Consider the following 20,685-nt stretch of genomic DNA (forward strand, 5'->3'; position numbering starts at 1 on the left):
ATTAGCTGGGCACGGTGATGTGTGCCTGTAATACCAGCTACTTGGGAGGCTCAGGCAGGAGAATCGTTTGAACCTGGGAGGCGGAGGTTGCAGTGAGCCCAGATCGTGCCACTGCGTTCCAGCCTGGGCGACAGAGCAAGAAACTGTCTCAAAAAAAAAAAAAAAAAATCTGCATTTTTAACACGCTTCCCATACACCCCATCCACACTAAAGTTCATTGCATCCCTAGTTTACAGAGGAGGAGACTGAGGCACAGAGAAGTTGATTGACTTGTGCAAAGTAACAGAGCTGGAGAATGGTGGAGGCAGGACTCAAACAAAGGATTGCCTGACTCCGGAATCCATAGTTTTAATCATAGTGTCTATTACACATGAAAAACTGATGTCTAGAGTGACTATGTGTATTTAGTCATGTATATTGATTTGTGTGTTTTTCGTGTGCCAACAAAGTTTGCTAGACTGTGACCCCTGGAAGGCAATTAATGTGTTTTATTTCTCTCAGTATTTGTAGCATCCATTACCATGCCTAGTACATAGAAGATCCTCAACAAAAGCTGTTTGAATTAAATTTCTACAGGTATATGGTTATTCATCTCTATACACATTCACAGATAAATCTATACAGAGGACATCTCATTTTCAGCTAGCATCTGAGAACAAGTTGTGACAACTAGAAATCTTCCCTCTCTATCTCGAACTATTTCAATCAAGCTTTTGCTAGTATTACTCCATTGACATGGCTCTTGTCAAGGACACCAGTAACCTCCATGTTGATGAATCCAATGATCAATTCTCAGCCTCCAGCTTGTCTGACCCCTCCAGAGCTTTGGACATAAGGCTTTCCTCCCTCCTGAAACTCTCTCTCACTTCCTTTGGCTTCCAGGATATTCCTCCTACCTCTTTGAATGCTTTTTTTTTTTTTTTAAACAACATTAACAACACTTTTGCTGATTCCTCTTCATCTTCCAGACCTCTTCACCCTACAGTGCTGAAGGGCACCATCCTTGAGCCCCTTCTCTTTCTATGTTCACTTAGTTGATGACCTCAAATTTAAATACCATCCATATGCTCACTGACCACTCTCAAATGACATCTTCAGCCCAGACCTCGCCCCTGAGCTGAGGCTTCATGTCTAGCTGCCTGTCAATGGCTGCACTTGAATGTCTAATAGGCATCTCAAGCTTCATATGTCCAACACTGAGCTCCTAATCCCCTAAAACCTACTCCTTCCAGTTTCCTCCATCTCAGTTAATGACAACTCCATCTTTCCATTGGTTCAAGGTAAAACACTTATCACTGTCCTTGATTTCTTTCTTTTTCTCTCACACCATCAGCAAATTCTGTCAGAGCTACCTTCAAAACATAGATGACCGCTTTCCACCACTTCGATTGCTACCACTCTGGTCCAATCATCTCTCACCTGGTTTATTCAGGTGGTCTCCTAATTGGCCTTCCTGCTTCAGCTTTGCCTCTTTAATCTGTTCTCCATGTAACAGCCCAGAGACCTGTTAAACCTAGGGTCAGATTATGTCAGTGTTCTGCTCAAAACTCTCCTTATCACTCCAGCAAAAGGCAACTTCCTAACAACAACCTACAAGGCCCTATATAATCTCTTCCATTTACATATTAAGCACGTTCCTGCCTCGGAGGCATTGCACTTGCTGGTCTCTAGAGACCTTGGTTCTTAACCTTTTTTGTGCATGTGCCATGGACTATTTTGGCAGTCTGTGACACCTGTGGACTCCTTCCGAGTAGAGTATCTTTAAATCCATAAAATAAGTTCCACAAATTATAAAGAAAACCAATTGTATTGAAATACAACTCTCAAAATATTTAAACGTATATACGTGCTTCTCTATTAATTCATTAAATTACAAGAGCTAGCACCATGATTTTGGAGTAGTGATGAGTAAAATGATATTTTTTTCAATAAATTACTCATGAAGTGTAATATTTTAAGATATTTGCAACAATTCTAGTGATATGAAAATATTTGTGATTTCTACCAGCAATAATGTCACAGGTGTTGGTAATATCACTGACTTGTTATCTGTATTCATAATTGAAGAACATGCTACATTTTAATTAGTGAAAATAAAGTTGTAATTTTTTTCTCATCTAAGGTCAAGGATTCTCTGAATTCTATCCACAGACCCATGGAGAGGAGAGTCTGTGGTCTCCAGGTTAAGAACAGCTGGCTTCTCTTCCCCCATGTACATACACACATACTCCCACATACAGTTCACTTCTTTACCTCCTTTTCTCAAAGACTGTCTTCTCGGTGAGAACTTCCCTATTTTATTTAAAACTGCACTCCCACATTGTGTATCACCCTTTCCTACTTAAGAGTTTCTCCACAGCACTTAATCACTTTCAAGCATAATATATATTTTTATATTTTGGAGTTTAGAATAAAATCATGTCCAATTTTAATAACCTGCTCACTCTAGCAGCTAACATTTTTACCTTTTTTTTTTTAAGTTCTGGGATACATGTGCAGGATGTGCAGGTTTGTTACATAGGTAAGCATGTGCCGTGGTGGTTTTGCTGCACAGATCATCCCATCACCTGGGTATTAAGCCCAGCATGCATTAGCTATTTTTCCTGATGCTCTCCCTGCCCCACCCCTCATTTGTTTATTTTATTTATTTACTTATTTGTGTGTGTGTGTGTGCTGTGTCCCCAACACCAAGAATGGTGCCTGGCATACGGGAGGCTTGTTGAGAAAAACGAAGGATTACATCTCAAGAACTCTGTTTCTTCTCATTTCTTTCCTGTAAAAAGTTAATGAATGATTACATCCAAAGTAGAGATTGTGGAAAAAGGGGGAAAAAAAAAAGTTAATGAATGATTTGTGAGACTTTTAATAAAGATTAAGGAGTTACAATTAGCTTTATCGTTATCATTCTGTTAAAGCTTCCAAGGTTAACCTTAAACAGCAGCAAAGAGCTGTGGGAATCCAAGGGTTTTGATAGTCCTAAGCAAGAGGTATTTTCAAGGGCTCATTAGAAGGCCTGGGTCTCACCCCAAGTCAGGGAACCACCTCAGAAGCAAAGTGCCGCTCATAAAATTCTTCTTGCCAAGACAGCAGTCAGATCTCCCCATCCCCAATCAAACCAATAATAGTAATACTTTTTCTTTCTGGCAGTGTGGTAAAATAGAAACCACGTAGGTCTCAAGGTCAGCTAGACCTAGGAGCCAATTCTGCCAGCACTTACTAGCCGTATGGCTGCGGTAAGTTACTAAACCTTTCTGAACAGGTAAGAAGGGGTTTGCGGGAGGATGAGATGGAATAGCTTACAAAATCACCAGTACACGGCAGGTGCACTTTAAATGGTCACCCCTCCCTCATTCATCTCTGGAGGTCATCTCTTTAGACTGCGCCACTGTAAACTGGTACCCTCACTCCCACCCCAGAATGGACATCTGGACCTTGACCATCAAGCTTCAGAGAACAATTTCACCCTTCCAAGAAAAACCCCACTTAGGTACCAGGCAAAGTGCTAATGAGCACTATGCACCCTGTGCCAGCTGCTGCTTTACACATACCACATGTATATGTACATACATACATATATGTATATGTGCACACATGGCCTCAGCAACCCTCCAACCACCCCATTCTACCCAAAAGGAAAAAGAGATTCAGGGAGATGAATTCACTTGCCCACATCACACAACTTCCAAAATGCAAAGCCAGGATTAGAACCTAAGTATTTAACCATTTTGTTGCACACTCCAAGTCTGCAACACCTGTTTCCAGGCTCTGAACTTGGCTAGGGAAAAATCCCACCAATTGACCACTGAGAGCCACAGCCAGGTCTAATTGGGAGGTAATACCCAGACCATCCCCTTGCCAGACAATTATCCTCAGACTTTGTGAATGAAGGCCAAGGAAGAAGAAATGTTGCAGTGACTCTGAGCTCATATTTCTTTCTTGTTGCAAAAACTGCTTATTTCAGCATCCATCATCTCCCTCTTTGTTGGGTAGACAATCCGCCCTGTCAAAGGATTTGTGCTGTTATTATGAGTTTGTTTATTATTAGATTTATTTCTCCTATAAGCAAATGTGTTCACAACATTCCATCGGGGAATCTTCTTAATTGTCACATAAATGTCATCTTATGTAAATTGAATATTTATCTTCCCATGGAAGGGGGTGGAGGGGTAAGGAAGAATAAACAATCTTCAGTCTTGGAGAGGGAAGGCAAGTCTGGTGTCCATTCAAAACTCACCCACATGCCTTCAAAGCCAAAGGTGAGCTGAAAAATTATTGGATAATCTTTGAGGGGCAGCCGAGCATGAGGGGGAAGAAAAAGTTGGCCACGATGCTTTGGGGATGTTGGGCCAGGCTCCCCACAACCTCCTCCCGAGGCCACACCACCCCCTCCCCAGTCAGAGGCATTCCGAGGAGGTTGAAGCCTGACCCCCGATTCCTCCCCGACCAGGAGGCCAGTCTTTCTCCTTCCTCGAGAAAAGGTGAGCTCGGCGGGCGCAGCGGGTTGGGTGGGTGTGGCCCGCGGCTCCGGGAACAGACCCAAGGCCCCGCCACCGCCGGCTAGCAGCCCGAGAGCCCGCCCGCCTGGCGAGCGCAGGCTCTTCTTCCAGAAACTGCGAGGATCCGAGCGCACTGTTTGTGCACCACAAGGTCAAGTCGGGAAGTGGAGCCGGAGGAGGAGGGGCGAGGAGACGAAGGGTGGGGAGAGGGGCGCCCCGCTTCCTCGCCATGTGCCAGCCTTTGGAAGTTACCCCTCGGTTTTTAACCCTTTCGGGGTAATGGGAAGGAAGAGCAAGGAGGAAGGGGTCGCCCCGGGGCAAAATCCTACTGGGGCCAGGATGTGCAACCAGCCACCCACCCACCCATCACTGCCTTCTCCACCCCCCGGAAATGCGGGGCAGCGCTAGGCGCCAGGAGGCACTCGGGAGGGGGGAGGGGGCGACGAGCCCAATGGGGACCCTCTCTACGGACCGCCCCTCTTTTCTTGAGGTCGCCTACAATTTCAAGTTCCCCCGCCCGGAATGTTAGTTTTCCATTTGGAGTGGGTGCGGGGAGGAGGGCCGCGCCCCCTCCCCAAGACTCGCGTGCGCCCCTCCACTCCCCTCCTGCCAGCACTTTCTGCTCACTTCTGGCGCTGCAAAACGCCACGCGATTTATTCGATTCGCATTTTAAAACCAGCGATTCAGAAGCAGGGCCTAGGGCGAGGGTCTTCCAGCGCTGGAGGGCCCCGGGGGGCGGGGTGCTCAGTGCAAACCTCGTTCCCTCCGCGAGTGTCGCCTCCAGGCTGTTATTTGCAAAGAAACGTCTTTTTGACGCAGGGAGAAATGGCAAATTTTAAGTACGTCATTAATATGGCGCCAAAAGATTTTTTAAGTATAAGCTTGCTTTTTTTTTTTTTTTTTAAGGTTGCGGGGGGCGCCGCCCGGGTCTGGGGCGCGTAGGGGGCGGGGTGTGAGCAGAAAGTGTGAGTGAAAGAGTGGAGGGGCGGGGTATGTGTGTGAGTGTGTGAAGTGTGAGCAGACCTGATGGGACTTGCACGGGCGCAGCCGCCGCTCGGGCCCGGCCCTGGGGACAGGGCGGGCTGGGGGCGCCCCAGAGTCCATAGGGAGTCCGGGCCCAGGGTGCCGGCAGGCGTGGTGGTGGGGGCGGTGAGGCAGGGCACCCTCCCCCCACGGGGCCCGCAACGCTACCTGGACTCCCCGCCGGAGCCAAACAACTGGGCGGGGGGGGGGGGGGCGGCGACGGGGGTGTTGGGAACGGAGATCCGAGTGAATAAGAAAAAAGTGGCTACTCCCCCTCCCTCGCTCCTCCTGCCCGCCCCCACCCCACCCCCACCCCAACACATTTTTTTTTTTTTTCTAAAGAGATCACAAGGAAGTCTTGGTTTAAAAAGAAACAGAAACATACACAGGGGGTTGGTGAATGGTGCCGACCGCGGCCATCGCAGTTGGAGGCTATTTTTTGGGGGGGTGAGTAGCGTCCATGGAGTTACTTTGCGCCCACTCCTAGCGGCACCGGCTCAGGTCCGGCGGGCCGACAGTCCCCGGCGGGGGGCGTGGGGCCGGGGACGCCGCGGGCCCGGCCGCCTCCCTCGCCGCGACCCCGGATGGATGCGCGCCCCCCGCCCTCCCGCGCCGGCCCCAGGAGCTCCCGGCTTCGGGAGCATCCTTCCCGCGCCGGTCCCTGCAGCGGCGCGTAGCCGAGGGCAGCGCCAGTCAGGGGGGCACCGCGAAGCAAGGTAAGATCCAGCCCCCGGCGGATGGGCCCTGCGCATCTCCACGACGTTATTTGGTGTTTTTGCAACAGATCTGCCAGCGCTCTTCGCTCCCTCGCTCTCTCTTGCTCGCTCGCTCCCTCTCTCTCCTGCTGGCTGCCTGTTCTAGGAAGCCAGCGCGGAGGGGGGGGGATGCACAGCACAGGGGAGAGAGATTGCGCATGTTGGTCAGTCGTGTTTTAAAGAGTACAGTGCGGGGAGGCTGAGAGGGGCGCATGCAACAACAACTTTTGGAAGGGTGAGCTTGGCGACCTTCTTTATTAATGACTGCGGCAAAGCGCCCCCGGGCCGGCGAGGGGGCGCGGGCGGGCGGGGGCGCGTCAGGGCTGCAACTTGCCCCGCGGGCTCCGGTCGGGCGTAGGGGCTGCGGCGGGAGATGGGTACGGTGGGGAGGTCGAGCGGCCGGGGCGGGGGCCCTGAGAACCTGGAGCTATCTGCCCTCCTGTCTCCCCGAGTTTCATTTTGTTGATACGCAGCACGTCCGGGCGCCGAACCGGGCTGAGCCGGTGCACATGACCTCGCGCTGGGCTCACGTGCAGCCGGTCCGGTCCCAGACACCTTCCGGGGGCCACCGCCTCCGCCCTGTCGCCCCCTCTCCCGGCCCGGTGCACGCGGGTGCTGCACGCGGGGGCAGCATGCTCGGCTCCTGGGGTTGGAGGCTCTGCACAAATTAGACAGTTTTTTTTGGAGGGGCGGGGGACACCCTTTACAGGTGAGTGTGGAGGGTGCTGAGCCTCGGCGCCAGGGGTGAGGACTGGGGTCGGGGGCAGCCTCCACCTCCGGGGCCGCGCGGGAGTCCAGCTGGGGAGAGGCGCTGGGAGAGTGGAAATGTACCGGCGGCGGCCGGAGCGGCGGGTGCGCGCCCGCGGGGCGACGGCAGGGGGCGTGGCCCTTGTTTACCTTCTCCCAACTCTGCCGGTTCGCGTCCCGCTTCAGGGACGGATCCGCAGTCCCCTGCCCTCTGCCTCGGGCCCGCACCCTGGGTGGTACCAGGAAGATGCCGGCTTGTGGCGGACCCCGTTTGGGACGCATACACCTGACTCTCAAATGAGTGACATTGCAGCCCCCGCCCCCACCAAGCGCTGCTGCAGTCCCTTTGCCGGATCCCCGGCCCCGCCCCGCCCCCGGCAGTGGCATCTTCCCGGCCTCACCTCCTTCCTCCCTCTCCCTCCCTTCTTCCCACCCACTCGCCTGCGCCTGCGGAGCGGCGCCCGCCCGCCTCTTCCCCGCCTGGGTGCAGACTTGTGGCTCCCCATGGTTTCTTCCCGCCCATCCCTGGGTCCTGAGACACCCTCTCCTCTCGGCGAAGGGATGAGGGGTCAACTTGGCGATTCGCAGCTGTTCTGCCGGAGGATGGGGATGCCTGCGAGACAGCCAGGAAGGCTTCACTGTAGCTTCCAGAGGCCCAGCCCTGTCCCCTACTACACACAGCTACCCACCCCACCCGCCCCAGGGCTCGGCTGCGCTTCCCGGCGTCTCTTAAACCCCTCCCCCGACCTGGGTGTCAAGCCCACCCACCTCCCGGCGCCGCCCCCGGTCCGAACAGCCTCTTGCCCTTCCTTTGCCTGGGCCGGAGCCCCCCGCAGCCTCCTCCGGCTCCTCCTCCCGGCTCCCGCGGTCGGAATCACGCCGGCGCGCCTCCAGCCTGCGGTCCCGCGGACTGCCTCCAGGGGCGGGCTGGAGGCGCGCGCAACTCTCCTCCCGATCCCCTCAGCCGCTGCCGCTGGCCTGGGCACTTTTTTACCAGCTTGGCTGCTGGCCTCTTGCTGGAGGCTGGGGGAGGTGAAGGGTCACTGGGTGTCTTTGCCCTATGCCGAAGGCACACTGCGGCCGGCGATTCTGGTCTGCAGATTTCCAAACCTCGCCACTGCGTCTAGCACCCCTGGCTCATCTGCAGGATCCTGAGGCACAAAGTTTTATCCCTGGTCAGAGTTTGTAGGGGGTCATCGAGAGGTGTCATGTTTCCATTCAGAGCGGTTCCAAAGCGGCTAGGAAGGGGCTGAGTGGGACCTGCTGCCATGCCTTTGTTGGAAGGAGGACCCTTGAGCTCTGATCCCAGACAAGCCGTCCGGACGCCCCCTGAACATTTATGTCTGCAAACTGAGTCCTGGGTCTGGGAGGTGGTAGAGCCGCCTGGCCCCTCCTCTCGGAGTGGCATTAACTCCCTGCCTTCACTGGTAAAATTCCCAGTAGGACATTTGGCAAAAGGACTGAGCATGGAGCTGCCAACCGGGCCTGGCTTTGTTTCCTGGGTTCCCAGGCTTCTCCCCTACTCTGACTTTCTTTCTCACCTTAGGGCCCCAGATGAACGCACCATCCGTCTTGTCCCATCTTCCTTAGACGGGTTGGGACTCGCAGAGCCATCTAACAAGCAGAGGAGGAAAATAACAACAGAATAACTGTAAGGGGGAAGGAATGAGTAATAAAGCTGACCCAGGCAGGGAGGAGGGCTTTCATGTTTAAGAGATGCTATTTGCTTTTTGGGTCACAGGCTGCAAAAACAGGCTTTGATCCGAAGTGGGCGAATAATTTATTGAGCAAGTTTGCATGGTAGGGGAAAAAAGGGATGTTTGTTTGATCTGGAGCCCACTAGGTTGTCCCAAGTGCTGTTGGCTGTTGTTTTGAGTGGAAAAGCATTTGGTTCTGCAGCAAATGCCTCACAGAGGGAAGTCCTCGCCCCAGGCAGCAGGACTTGCAGTGAATGTTGGTTTTGAAACTGTTTGGCCAAGGGTCCCCCCAGCACTTTTGGAGATGAAGTGTTTAAGGATAGAGTTGTTTGGGCTCAGGATGCAGCAAATGTTTCCAGAATGTTTTCCCGTCCAAAATGCTTTTCCTTTCCCTAAATTGCCTGGCTAAAGAGCCAGTAACAGTAGTCCAAGAGGTTGTCAGAAATCTCCACTTAGCTTTCATTGACTGGTGAGGTGGGACTGTCAGTCCCCAGGCCCTAGATGCACCACAGAATATTGAAGTTAGGCCTTGGACACTGACCCCCAAATCGCTGAGGGTGGGAGGCAGCGTATTCTGGCTCTAACCTAGTGTTCCTCTTAACAGGAAGGCACTTGTCTTATGCTCATGACACAGGTGAGAGGCTTCTAGTCCAAATTCTTCATAGCACATGCAGCAGGCTCTTTGGGACCTCCCAGTTCTCCCTTTAGGTCAGAGTTGGGGAGCGGGATACCCTTGGCTTGCCCTGTCCTCCAGATAGGACCCTTACCATGTGGCTCAAAAGCTTACAATTATAGGTCCGCTCAAAGCTCCTTTCAGACAGCCCATAGGAATCTGGAATACCCACACCCTGGAACTTGTAGGCCTGTGCACTTTAGCCCACTGGGAATGGGGTACACATTCTGGAGTCAGACAGCCTAGATTTGAATCCTGGCTGTGCAGGACAGTTACCAACTGTCATAATGGCTCTATACCTCGGTTCCTTCTGTTACAAGGAGCACTTTCTGCAAATGAGATTAATAACAGTACCTATCTTATGGTGGATGTATAGAATAAGTGATTACCTAAAAAAGACTAAGCCCAAAGCAGGCATGCGATAAGCATGTGATTAGTATTAGTCATCCTTATTATACCTGGGGAGGGCCCTGATGCAGCTTTGACCTTTGATCTCTCACCTTTAGGCTAGGCCAGAGAACCAGCTCCCTTCTCTGCCGAAGGGATCAGAAGGATCCTGCAGGTGCCAATGTGCAGCCGATATGGGAGCGAGTGGACAGAGCTCTGCCCTTTCTGGGGCAAAGAGTAGGGTGAGAAGGTTCTGAAGAACAAAGTAGACAGAGCCTTTTCATTCTCCCACCATCCTGTCCCCTCGGTACGTCCCCAGAACTGGTCTGGAGGGTGGGTGTGGGCAGCGTCTTCAAGGGGAGCTGGGTCCCCTCTGGGACACTTGAAGTTGCAGACAGGCAGTGGCGGGTGTTGGAGGAGGGTTCAGGCTCCTCTAGACTTGGAGAAGCAGGTCCAGGAAGCCAACTGGAGGATCCCAGGCAGCAGCCCTCTACTCTGTGTACAAAATCATTTTTGTAACTGCAATTACTGTCCCTGAGAAGGCATTAAAGTTAATGAGAGATAGGAAAGAGTGGGGCTGTGACCCCTGTTTAAAGCGGTTTAAGAGTGTGCAGCTCTTGTTTTCTGAATGTCTGGCCTTCGCAACACAAGGAGGCTCTGAGGACAGGTTTTCCAGCCGAAATATCATTAAATTGTATTAGCATCTTATTACACACACGCCTTAGTGGTCTGCCTCAGACAGGGAGAGTTTTTGTTTCTCTTTGAAAGATTGTGTCTGGAATGGTAAATTGCCTGCTTGAAAGCCCTTTTTTCCCCTTTTTTTAAGGAGGAGGACGAAATCCTGCTGTGTGGTGGCGGGCAGGCCAGGCCTGGTGGCCCCTGGAGAGGAGAGGCTGGAGGCCAGGTTGGGGTGTTTTAACTGCCCAGGGAGTGGCTGTAGTGGCAGGCCTGAAAGGCCCACTGTTCCCAGGGTCAGCTGGAAGGGCGTTAATGGAGGCCCAGGGTGTTTATTTGAGTTTATTTGCAGAGAGGTCTTTAAAGGGGGCTGGCATTGGGCATTGGTGTTTTAAGTCCAGACCTAAGGCCCCCACTAAGACCAATCACTAGTGCTGCCAAGAAAACATCTGCCACCAAATTGCTGCCCTATTACTGAGTTGACATTGATCATTAGCCAGGAGCCCAACCAAATAAAGCCTCCTGGAAAATGTGTGAGGTTAAGACGGGGAAGGCAGGCTGTGAAAATAAGGGCGAAATCTTAGGCTAGGGTGTTTGTTCCTGCAAGCCACAGGCAGGCCAGCTGGATTGTGTGGTCCCAACACTTCTTGGGGGAGGGAGCGAGAGCACACTCAGCACTCCCTAGTATGTCTCTGGGGTCCTGGCCGGAGTCTAGATGGAATGCTCCTTACTCTTCATGGAATATACATTCCCAAGGAGAATGACATGCAACAAGTAGCTCAACAAGCACAGCTGGGATGGGTGTTCCGTGGAAACTGGGTGGTGAATTTCTTCAGATACTCTGATGAGCATAGACTGACATGGGCCACACTGAAGCTTAAACCTGAAGGTTGAAAAGTCAGACGTGCATAGACCACATAGTAGAATATTCCAGGCAGAGTGGAGTACAGCATGTGCACAGGTCTCGAAGTATGGAATCTTTGGCTTCTTCAAGGGAATGAAAGGAGCCCAGCATGGCTACAAGGTGGTGAGGAAAGGGATGGTGGTGAATATGAACTTGTCCAGCTGGCGGGGGCCAGACTGTGTAGGGTCTTGTGGTCAGGAGCTTAGGATTTGTCCTTTGACCTATGAAGCCTTTGAAAGATTTTCAGTAGGGGCATGATGTGATCTGATTTATGCCTTTTAAAATTTTTATTTTGTTCTAATTTTTTTTAGAGATGGGGTCTTGCTGTGCTGCTTGGGCTTGCCTTGAACTCCTGGGCCCAAGTGATCCTCCTGCCTCCACCTCCCAAGTAGCTGGAATTATAGGCGCATATCACCATGCCCAGCTTCTGATTTATACCTTTTTTTTTGAGACAGAGTCCCACTCTGTTGTCCAGGCTGGAGGGCAATGGCATAGTCTCAGCTCATTGCAACCTCTGTCTCCCAGGTTCAAGCAATTCTCTTGCCTCAGCCTCCAGAGTAGCTGAGATTACAGGCTCCCGCCACTATGCCTGGTTAATTTTTGTATTTTTAGTAGAGACGGGGTTTCATCACATTGGTCAGGCTGGTCTTGAACTCCTGACCTCTCAAGTGATCCGCCCGCTTCGGTCTCCCAAAGTGCTGGGAATACAAGGATGAGCCACCGCGCCCAGTTTTTTTTTTTTTTGAGACAGGGTGTCACTCTGTCACCCAGGCTGGAGTGCAGTAGCATAATCACAGCTCACTGCAACCTCAACCTCCTGGCTTCCACTTCAGCCCCTTCAGTAGCTGGGATCACAGGCACACGCCACCATGCCCAGCTAACTTTTGTATTTTTTGTAGTCGGGGATTTGCCATATTGCCCAGACTGATCTTGAACTCCTAGGCTCAAGTGATCCGCCTGCTTTGGCCTCCCTGAGTGCTGGGATTACAGGTGTGAGTCACCACACCCGGACTGATTTACACTTTTTAAACATCACTCTGGCAGCTGTGTGGAGCCTGGACATGGGTGAATTGATAGTGGAAGCTGGGAGATGAACAAGTGGTTCAGGCAAGAGATGAGATTGGTTTGGACCAGTGTGGTGACAGTAGGAAGAAAGTGGGTGTGTTCTGGAGGCAGAGCCTAGCGGACTTGGTGGGGCCGAGGATGCACAGAGAGGCTGTGGGCTTCTGCTTCATTGAGGGGACTCTGCGACACCCACACTTTGAAGGGGAGCTTCCTACATGTGTCTCCATGCTGGGGGTTGCATGAGAGGTGCCAATAGACTAGTGCAAATGGCAGGAAAAGGAGATCCTTTCTTTCCTAGAGTCTCCTTTATAGGTAGGATTTCAGGAGCACTTTCTGTCCTCGAAAGCAAGTGCCTGGTGACACTGAAATCTCCCACAGCAGACCTTGCTTTGGGGGAGATGGGGGAAGCCGGTGGGAGAGGAAAAACCAGAGGCCAAGATCACATCTCAGCACCTCCACCCCCACGTGTGTTTGCAGTCCTGGATTTCAGCTTTGGGAAAGGAGTCCTCCCTGTCCCTCTTGCTGAGTTTGCAAGGAGGGTGATCCATGGGGCAAAAAACTGGCACAGTGCGGTCCCAGGCCTCGTTAGCCACTGTGACAGTGGGAGCTCGCTGGAGCAAGGAGGCCTTTGGAAGACTTGGTTTAAAGGAAAGAAGCTGCACTCACAAAACAGTGGCTTCCCTCTCAAGCCTAGTTATTACAACAATTAAGCCACCACAGAATCTGCTCCCTAATAATAGCCTCCCATGGGACAACCCTGACCCAGAATAATCCCTAGGCACTCTGGGGTGTTTCGTGGAGGACAGGGTTGGATGGGGAATTGGCTCGGTGCGGGGTGTAGGTCCGCATGCTGACATTCACCTGTTGGTCCCTGGGCAGTCAAGGAGTCCTTTCTAGGGCACCTTCCTTACTGTGTAGGGTCACTGCCTCTTTTCTAGGAGCCCTTCCTCCAGGACTCTCCGACCTGGTCCAAGGCTGCCATGGTGTTACTAACTGGCACCCATATGGATAACTAGCCACTGTGCTGAGGGCTTTATGCTGTTCTTATTTATTCCCACCAGCTGATTCTGGCCCACAGGTGTTTAGTTTGGCCTTTTCAAAGTGTTGTAAAAATTCTGACTTAGTTGCCAACATTTTAAATTCAGGACATTTGTGTAAAAAGCCAGTTCCAGTTTATGTCCTCTGGGAGGAAAGTCTTTCCCAAGGTCCCTGGTCTATGAGGAGAGGAGCTAGGATTTGAACCCATCACCCCTGAATCTACAACTCCTGCTTTTAATGCTGTGGGAGATGCTGGCTCGGAAGTGCCTTCTTTGCAGGAAATGAAGAGAAATGGAATTCGCATACAGGATTAGAAGAGAAAATGGGTGGGTGCACTTTTAGCACCTCCCCCCCACTCCACCCACCAATGTCAGGACAAAGCTGGGTTGCACTGAGCTGGGCTGAGCTGAGGAAGACGTAGGCTAGTATCAGGAGTTAGGATTCTGCCAGTCAGCTTTTGTCACACTCTCTTTTTTTTTTTTTTTTTGAGATAGGGTCTCACTCTGTCGCCAAGGCTGGAGTGCAGTGGCACGATCATGGCTCACCTCAGCCTTGACCTCCCTGACTCAAGCTATCCTCTCAACTCAGCCTCTTGCATAGCTAGGTCCTTAGGTATGTGCCACCACAACTGGCTAATTTTTAAATTTTTTGTAGAGATGGGTCCCACTACGTTGCCCAGGCTGGTCTCGATCTCCTGGGCTCAAGAGATCCTCCAGCCCTGGCCTCCCAAAGTGCTGGGATTACAGGTGTCATGCCCTTGACACGCAGACTCTGGAAGGCAGTGAGGGTGGCAGCTGTGGGTTGCTGGGCTGTCTGTACTCTACTGCACAGAGGCAGAGTAGTCAGAAGGTCAAGAGCACGGTCTCCTGAATCAAATACAGTCATTGACATCTTGGGCAGGTCACTTAACCTCTGAGCTTCAGTTTCCTCCTCTGCGAAAGGGAAGCAGCCATGGTATATGCGTGTAACGAAGGGCTGCTCTAAGGACTCATTGAGGTCCCTGTGGACCCCCTCCTGCTACCATGAGTGCTTAGCAGTCTTAGTCATCCTTGTTCCTGCCCTTGTGCTGCTTGAACCACCAGTGTCCCTTGGAACCTCGGCCTCTGGAGGGCACTTTACTGGCACCTTTGAAGCTGGGTGGCAAGCAGCCACCTCAGTGAGTCTTCCTGCCATCCTGATCCTGCTGGTGGTGGGCACTGGGGTAGAGAGAAACGCCCGGCTAAGATCAAGTCCAAGGCAGGAGGGCCATCCTGGTCAGCTGAGAGATGTGGGTGTTCAAACCCACCTTCAAGAGCAGATGCTCCCTAGTCTCTGCAGGGCTGCCGTAAGGTGGTGGCATCCCAAGGCTCAGCAGGAATGGACTGGGGTTGGGGGCAGCGGGAGGTAGGTGCAGATGGGCTGGGCAATGGGGCTTTCTCTCTACTGACACAGACTCCTCCCTATCCTTTGCTGTGGGGAGTCAGTCAGGGAACATAGGGGAGCGTGCTCTGAACCCTGAGCCCCCCACGTGTTCTCACATTAGGACTCAGCCACAGGCGAGCTGTAAGACCCAGAGCAGGTTAACGCACCACCTGCTGTGCTCCCCTCTGAGGGGATGAGAGCAGGCTCTGCCACCTGGGACCCATGAGGATTATAGGAAACAGTGGTGGGAAAACACTTCCAGCAGCCAGGAGCTGATGGAGGGTACAAAGGCAGCCCAGCATGCGCCTGGGGATCAGACCTTATGGATTCAGTCCCATCTCAGCCACTTACCAGCAGGACAGGGTGCTGGCCTCACTTGTAAATGGAGCTCACAGCTCACCTGGTTAGGAACAGGAGATGGTGTGGATAAGGGAAGACTCCATGTGAGCTCAGTATGAGGCCCCTATGTGAGAGTTGTCCTTAATACTGTGAAGTTAGATGTTGCAGTTGAGGTAGAGTTTATTTGTACTTTTATCTGGGAAGGGTGATGGGGAGTAGGAGGGCAGGGTAGTCCAACCCAGGACCAGTCACCCTGGGCCTGATGTGTCTCAGGGGCCCATCCTGGAGTGTCCCCCACCTCTCCCCGCTTCTGTACACTGCTGACCACCACTCACAGGACTAGGCCCTCAGTTTTGTCTGCGTTGGCTTGTTCCTAACTTCCGATAGCACGGTCCTCCTGGAAGAATCAGTCTTGTTTCCTGTCCTCTACCCTCTTCCATCCCTAGAGGACTTGTGGCTCAGGAGGCCTTTGCAGTGGTGGGCCTGCGTGTCCTTGGGTGGCAGCTGGGACTGGGCAGGTCATGGTCACTGTTCAGCTTGTGCTTGCTGACACCCCCATGTCCTCTCCCTCTACAACAGCTTTGGTTAGACCCTTGCTTAACCGAGGGCTCCGGGCTCAGGAGATGGGAGATGCAGCCTTTTAGAATCCCAGGGCCTCTGTGGATGGGTGGAAGAGGGTGGTGCTGGCAGAGAAGAAGGCTAGGGCAGGGCTTTATTCTGATCTTTCTGCAGTGGAGTAAGTGGGGGAGGTAGGTTATGGGGTGATTTTCTGAGAGGCTGAGGATTTCCCAAGCCGTCGTGAGTATAATGGGCTTGCCTTTTGTTGCAGATGGAAGAGAAGAGGCGAAAATACTCCATCAGCAGTGACAACTCTGACACCACTGACAGTAAGGCCTTCCAATTTGGGCTCCTACAGTGAAAGCATTTGAATAGTGATCAGGCCCACAGGCCCAGGTGGGAGGAGGCTGCCCTATGGTCTTAATTTCACTAAGAGGCATGTTGATGAAAGCATAAATCAAGCCAGGTTTCTCCACTCCTGCCCCTCCACTTCTAAAAAAGTCCCTGCACCTTCCATGACCTCCAGGGCCTTGTTCTCCCAGCTGTACTCCCCCTTACCCTCTAGGTCCCAGCTCCATTTGTTTTGCTCTGGTTGGAACAGATCGGCTCCCCTCTGGGCTTCTCTATCTAGTAAGTCAAGGCCCGTATAGAAAGTCTGTATACAACAGATACAAACCCAGTCACCTTTTATCATACTTACTGGATAAGTACCATTTCCCAATCAGTGGTAAGCTCCTTGATAAGAGGTCTCTTGTCTTGCTTACCACTATATCCCCAGCTATGATCTGGCATATAGTAGATGCTCAGTAAATGTTTGCTGAACAAATCAATGAAGATACCCAACCTTCATAGAATCTTGGCAATAGAATCCCAGAGGTAGACTTGTGTGTGGATTGGCGTGTCAGTTGGATGTGATGGTTGCGGGTAGGGGTGTGTGGAATGCATTATCAAGCAGCAGAAGAAGTTTAGGGAGCCTCCCCTGAAATTTGGAGAAGAGAAGGGAGGTTTATGCAAAGTGAGGGCTCTGGTACTAGGTCATAAGGCAGCTCTTCTCAGGTGCCCAGAAAGCCAGGCCTGCCTGTGCCTGTTGGAGTAAGGAGTTCCATCTGCTGTGGGTAGGAGGGTTGTGCTGCCGGGAAGATCTCATCTAGCAATGATTGCCTTGCTGGAGGCCCAGGCTAAGGAAGAGGCTGACCTGCCAAGGAGGCTGGGCTCGGAGCTGTGCAACTTTAGACCTGTTTCTTCACACTTATGAGCAAGTGAGATTAGGGGGCTTGCCAAGGCCCCTCCTAGCTCCCAGAGTTCCACAGCCCCCCAAAAGCCTAAGCCTAAGGGTAGATCCACTAGGATGACCAAGGAGGTCTCAGCCCTGTCCCTACCTCCAGGTCTCATCTGTTGTCCTTTAGGCTCTGTTTGCTCAGCTTGGCTCTGGCATCCCACCTGGCCAGCCCTTCTTCCCTACAGCAGGAGATCACAGCATCTGGCCTTTTGTGGCTACAACATGCTGCCTGTGGCCTGGCTCAGTAGAACCAAAAACCACATCCTCCATTTCTAACTTTATTGCAGGCAGAGGAACCCTTTGAGAGGGCCAGGTACTTGCAAGGCTCCCCACCAGCCCCCTCCACTGTGCCCACCCATGGCTGCTACTCCTATTCAGCCAAAACCATAGTGTTTCCCTATATCTTGCTGCTCCTTTGATTCATAGGGGTGGAGGCCACAGCCCTGTCATCCAGCAAGGGCCTTAGACCCTAATAATTATAGTTAATGTTTACTAAGGAATCACTGTGTGCCTGGGACTGTGCTAAGACTTTACAGGCATGATATCACTTATTCCTCACAACAGCCCTTTGAAGATAGGTGTTCTCTTGCCCCCATTTTACAGAACAAAGGCTCAGCAAGATTGAATCATTTGCCTGGGGTGACAAGCTAGTAAGTGGCCGGGTCAGGGCTCCGCTGGTAGCCTGGATCTGCTTCAGAGCATCTCTCTTCCCATTGCCCTGCTCTGCCTCTGAATACCCACGGCATCACCCCAGAGTATTGGGACAGTACTTAACCTGGGGCAGGGTGAAGAGTGGGCATGAAAGGCTTATTCTAGCTCTCTTTGAGCACAGTCCCAAAGAGGGCCAGGGACTTGTCTGGGGTCACACATTATACTAATACTGAGCCCCAGTAACAGCCTTTGATTTCTGCAGCCCTTCTGGTTGGCGAGTAGAGGAGGCTTCATGTCCCCATTCATCAGTGGGGAGACTGAGGCCCAGAGCAAGGATAGTCCACTAGGTGCTCACTGAGGTGTCTCCCTCCTGAACATTCTAGCCGGGGCTTTGCTTAGAAGCTTCCTATTCTTGGGCATGAGTGGGTGGTGCTCCTGGCCCTCCAGGACCCCTAATGGACTGTTCTCTCTCTGCAGGTCATGCGACATCTACATCCGCATCAAGATGCTCCAAACTGCCCAGCAGCACCAAGTCGGGCTGGCCCCGACAGAACGAAAAGAAGCCCTCCGAGGTGGGTAGTGACGAACTTCCCAGAGATCCGTGGGGAATGAGAGTGAGCTGCCCTGTGGAGACAGGGGCAGAGCACTCCTCGCAGAGGGCACGGGCAGTGCAGAGGGAGGCCAGCGTGGCCGAGTGGAATGAAGGGGAGTAGGGGCCAGTTTCCCTCAGCCTTCCAGGTTGTTGTGAAGGTGTTCCAATTGATCTGAGCAAGGGGAGAAGCCATTCAGGGATCTCAGACAGGGTAATGACACAGCCTGATGTTTTAGTGAAAGTTCTCCCTGGCTGCTGTGAGAGAAGGGAGAGTTGCAGTCATCCAGCAGGGAAACAGTGGTGGCTTAGAGTTGGGTGGTAGCAGTGGAATGAGAAGCAGTAGGGTTTGTGACATTTTGTAGGCTAAGCCAAGAGTGGTAAGGATTTGCTGGCGCATGGATAAGGGATGGGGTCCTCAGAGCCATCCAGTTAGTCATAGGTTCCTTGTACCCATTTCACAGGCATCTGCATTTGAAGCCTTCCTTACTTTGACCTGGGATGTTTGTTACAGCAGGTAGAGGTTTATGGCCTCTGGAACTGAGAAGAGCACTGGGGGTGGGTAGACTCCTGGACACCTGGACCCTCCTTCCTGAGGTTCCTGAAAACTCCCACCCTAGGGCCTTATTGCTCCTTCTTTTAGGTCTTCAGTGCTAATGCCACGAGGCATTCATTGCACTGACCACAGAAGAAGCCTTTGGCACAGATGGGGCTGCAGGGGCATGGAGAGATGGAGGGTCTTAATCCTGGTTCTTTTTTTTTTTTTTTTTTTTTTTTTGGAGACTGAGGCTCGCTCTGTTCCCCAGCCTGGAGTGCAGTGGAGCAATCTCAGCTTATTGCAACCTCAGCCTCCTGGGTTCAAATGCTTCTCCTGCCTTAGCCTCCCGAGTAGCTGGGATTACAGGTGCGCACACCACACCCTGCTAATTTTTGTATTTTTAGTAGAGACGGGGTTTCACCATGTTGGCCAGGCTGGTCTTGAGCTCCTGACCTCAGGTGATCTGCCTGCCTCGGCCTCCCAAAGTGTTGGGATTACAGGCATGAGCCACTGCACCCGGCTAATCCTGGCTCTTAAGTAGGACACTGTACTACAGCCAAGAAGTAGCCAGACACTGGGGCTGGATGCTCCTTTTTAATCATTAAAACTAGCCCAGAATTTCTCAGTCCTCTTGTAAATAAGGAAAGTGAGGATGCCAAGGCCATTTAGCCAAGACCTTAAATCCTTGGGGCTCACAGTGCCAAGGGCAGAAAGGCCCAGAGTTTGGTGGCAGGGCCCTCGGCATGGGTTGGCGAGGATGTCTTTGCTCCATGCTGGCCTCTCCTCTGTGCTCCCTCACCACAGGTGCAGTCCTGGCTCCACTGTCTTTAGCCAGCCCTTAGAGGGGGGCTTCTGCAGATCCTTGCATCTGAAAAAGGACTCCGCCTTGCCTCCTCCAGGAGCTGCCCTCCCCAAGGACTCTCCCCTGGGGAGGTGGGAGTGGGATTCTTTGAGACCTGATGCCCCATCCCCCAAGCCTGACCTCCATGGCCCCATGGTGGGTAGGGTATAGACAGTGTTTTCTCTGGGAATACCATTAGAGGAGGGGAATGCAGTGCTGGGGGTGAGGTGGAGGTGGGGTGGGACAATGTTGAATCTCTGACTGCCCTCCTGGGGTAGCCCTGCTTGGTAGGGGGATGGGCTGTGCTTAAGTGCAGCCAAGGAAGCAAAAGGCAAGTGGGGCCTTGGGGAGCCCTGCTGGCTCTTGGTTGTTTGGGACCTTCCCCACCCCTGGTCTTTTTTTTTTTTCCTTTTTTCTTTTGAGACAGGGTCTCCCTCTGTCACTCAGGATGGAGTGCAGTGGTGCAATCATGGCTCACTGCAGCCTCAAACTTTCAGGCTCAAATGATCCTCCCATCTCAGCTTCCCGAGTAGCTAGAACTACAGGTGCACACCACCATGCCCAGCTAATTTTTTTTTTTTTTTGGCTTTTTTTTTTTCAGTAGAGACAAGGTCTCACTATGTTGCTCAGGCTGGTCTCAAATTCCTGAGTTCAGGCAATCCTCCCACCTTGGTCTCCCAAAGTGTCAGGATTACAGGGATGAGCCACTGCACCTAGCCTCACCCCAGTCTTGAGAACTACAGGGACTCCCCAGTTGCTGTGGTTGAAGTAGTAAAACAGTAGCTACCTTTATGTGCCTTCCTGGTCCTGGAAGGCAAGAATTGTCATTCCCATTTCAGACATGAGGAACCTGCCTTTCGAGAATCCCACCTATCTCCTGTTTACCATAGCTGTTCAAGTTGAAGTGGGATGGGGAAGTTTTGGGGAGCTCCTAGGGCTGGCTTATCTCTTTGACTCCACGGGGAGCTTAAGCCAGTCTTCTGCCCCTGCTCTGCTTCCTCCAATCTCCAGTGGGAGGAGGGGCCACC

General features: G+C 52.2%; 1 protein-coding gene across 3 annotated transcripts in view; it reads left to right on the top strand.

Moving 5' to 3' along the window:
- Positions 1-4,535: 4,535 nt before the first annotated feature.
- Positions 4,536-20,685, top strand: part of JADE2 (jade family PHD finger 2) — a 57,615-nt gene continuing 41,465 nt past the window's right edge. The window contains exons 1-3 of one of the 3 annotated variants that reach the window (XM_025388740.1): positions 4,536-4,647; positions 16,031-16,088; positions 18,167-18,261. In XM_025388740.1, the coding sequence (XP_025244525.1) occupies positions 16,031-16,088; positions 18,167-18,261 (153 nt within the window). In that variant the 5' untranslated portion in view covers positions 4,536-4,647. Of the gene's footprint in view, positions 4,648-5,879; positions 6,237-6,306; positions 6,511-16,030; positions 16,089-18,166; positions 18,262-20,685 lie in introns of those variants that run through there. The other 2 variants (XM_025388741.1, XM_025388742.1) reach the window with 2 other exon arrangements.

This window comes from Theropithecus gelada, chromosome 6 (genome assembly GCF_003255815.1).
Source record: "Theropithecus gelada isolate Dixy chromosome 6, Tgel_1.0, whole genome shotgun sequence".
NCBI lineage: Eukaryota > Metazoa > Chordata > Mammalia > Primates > Cercopithecidae > Theropithecus > Theropithecus gelada.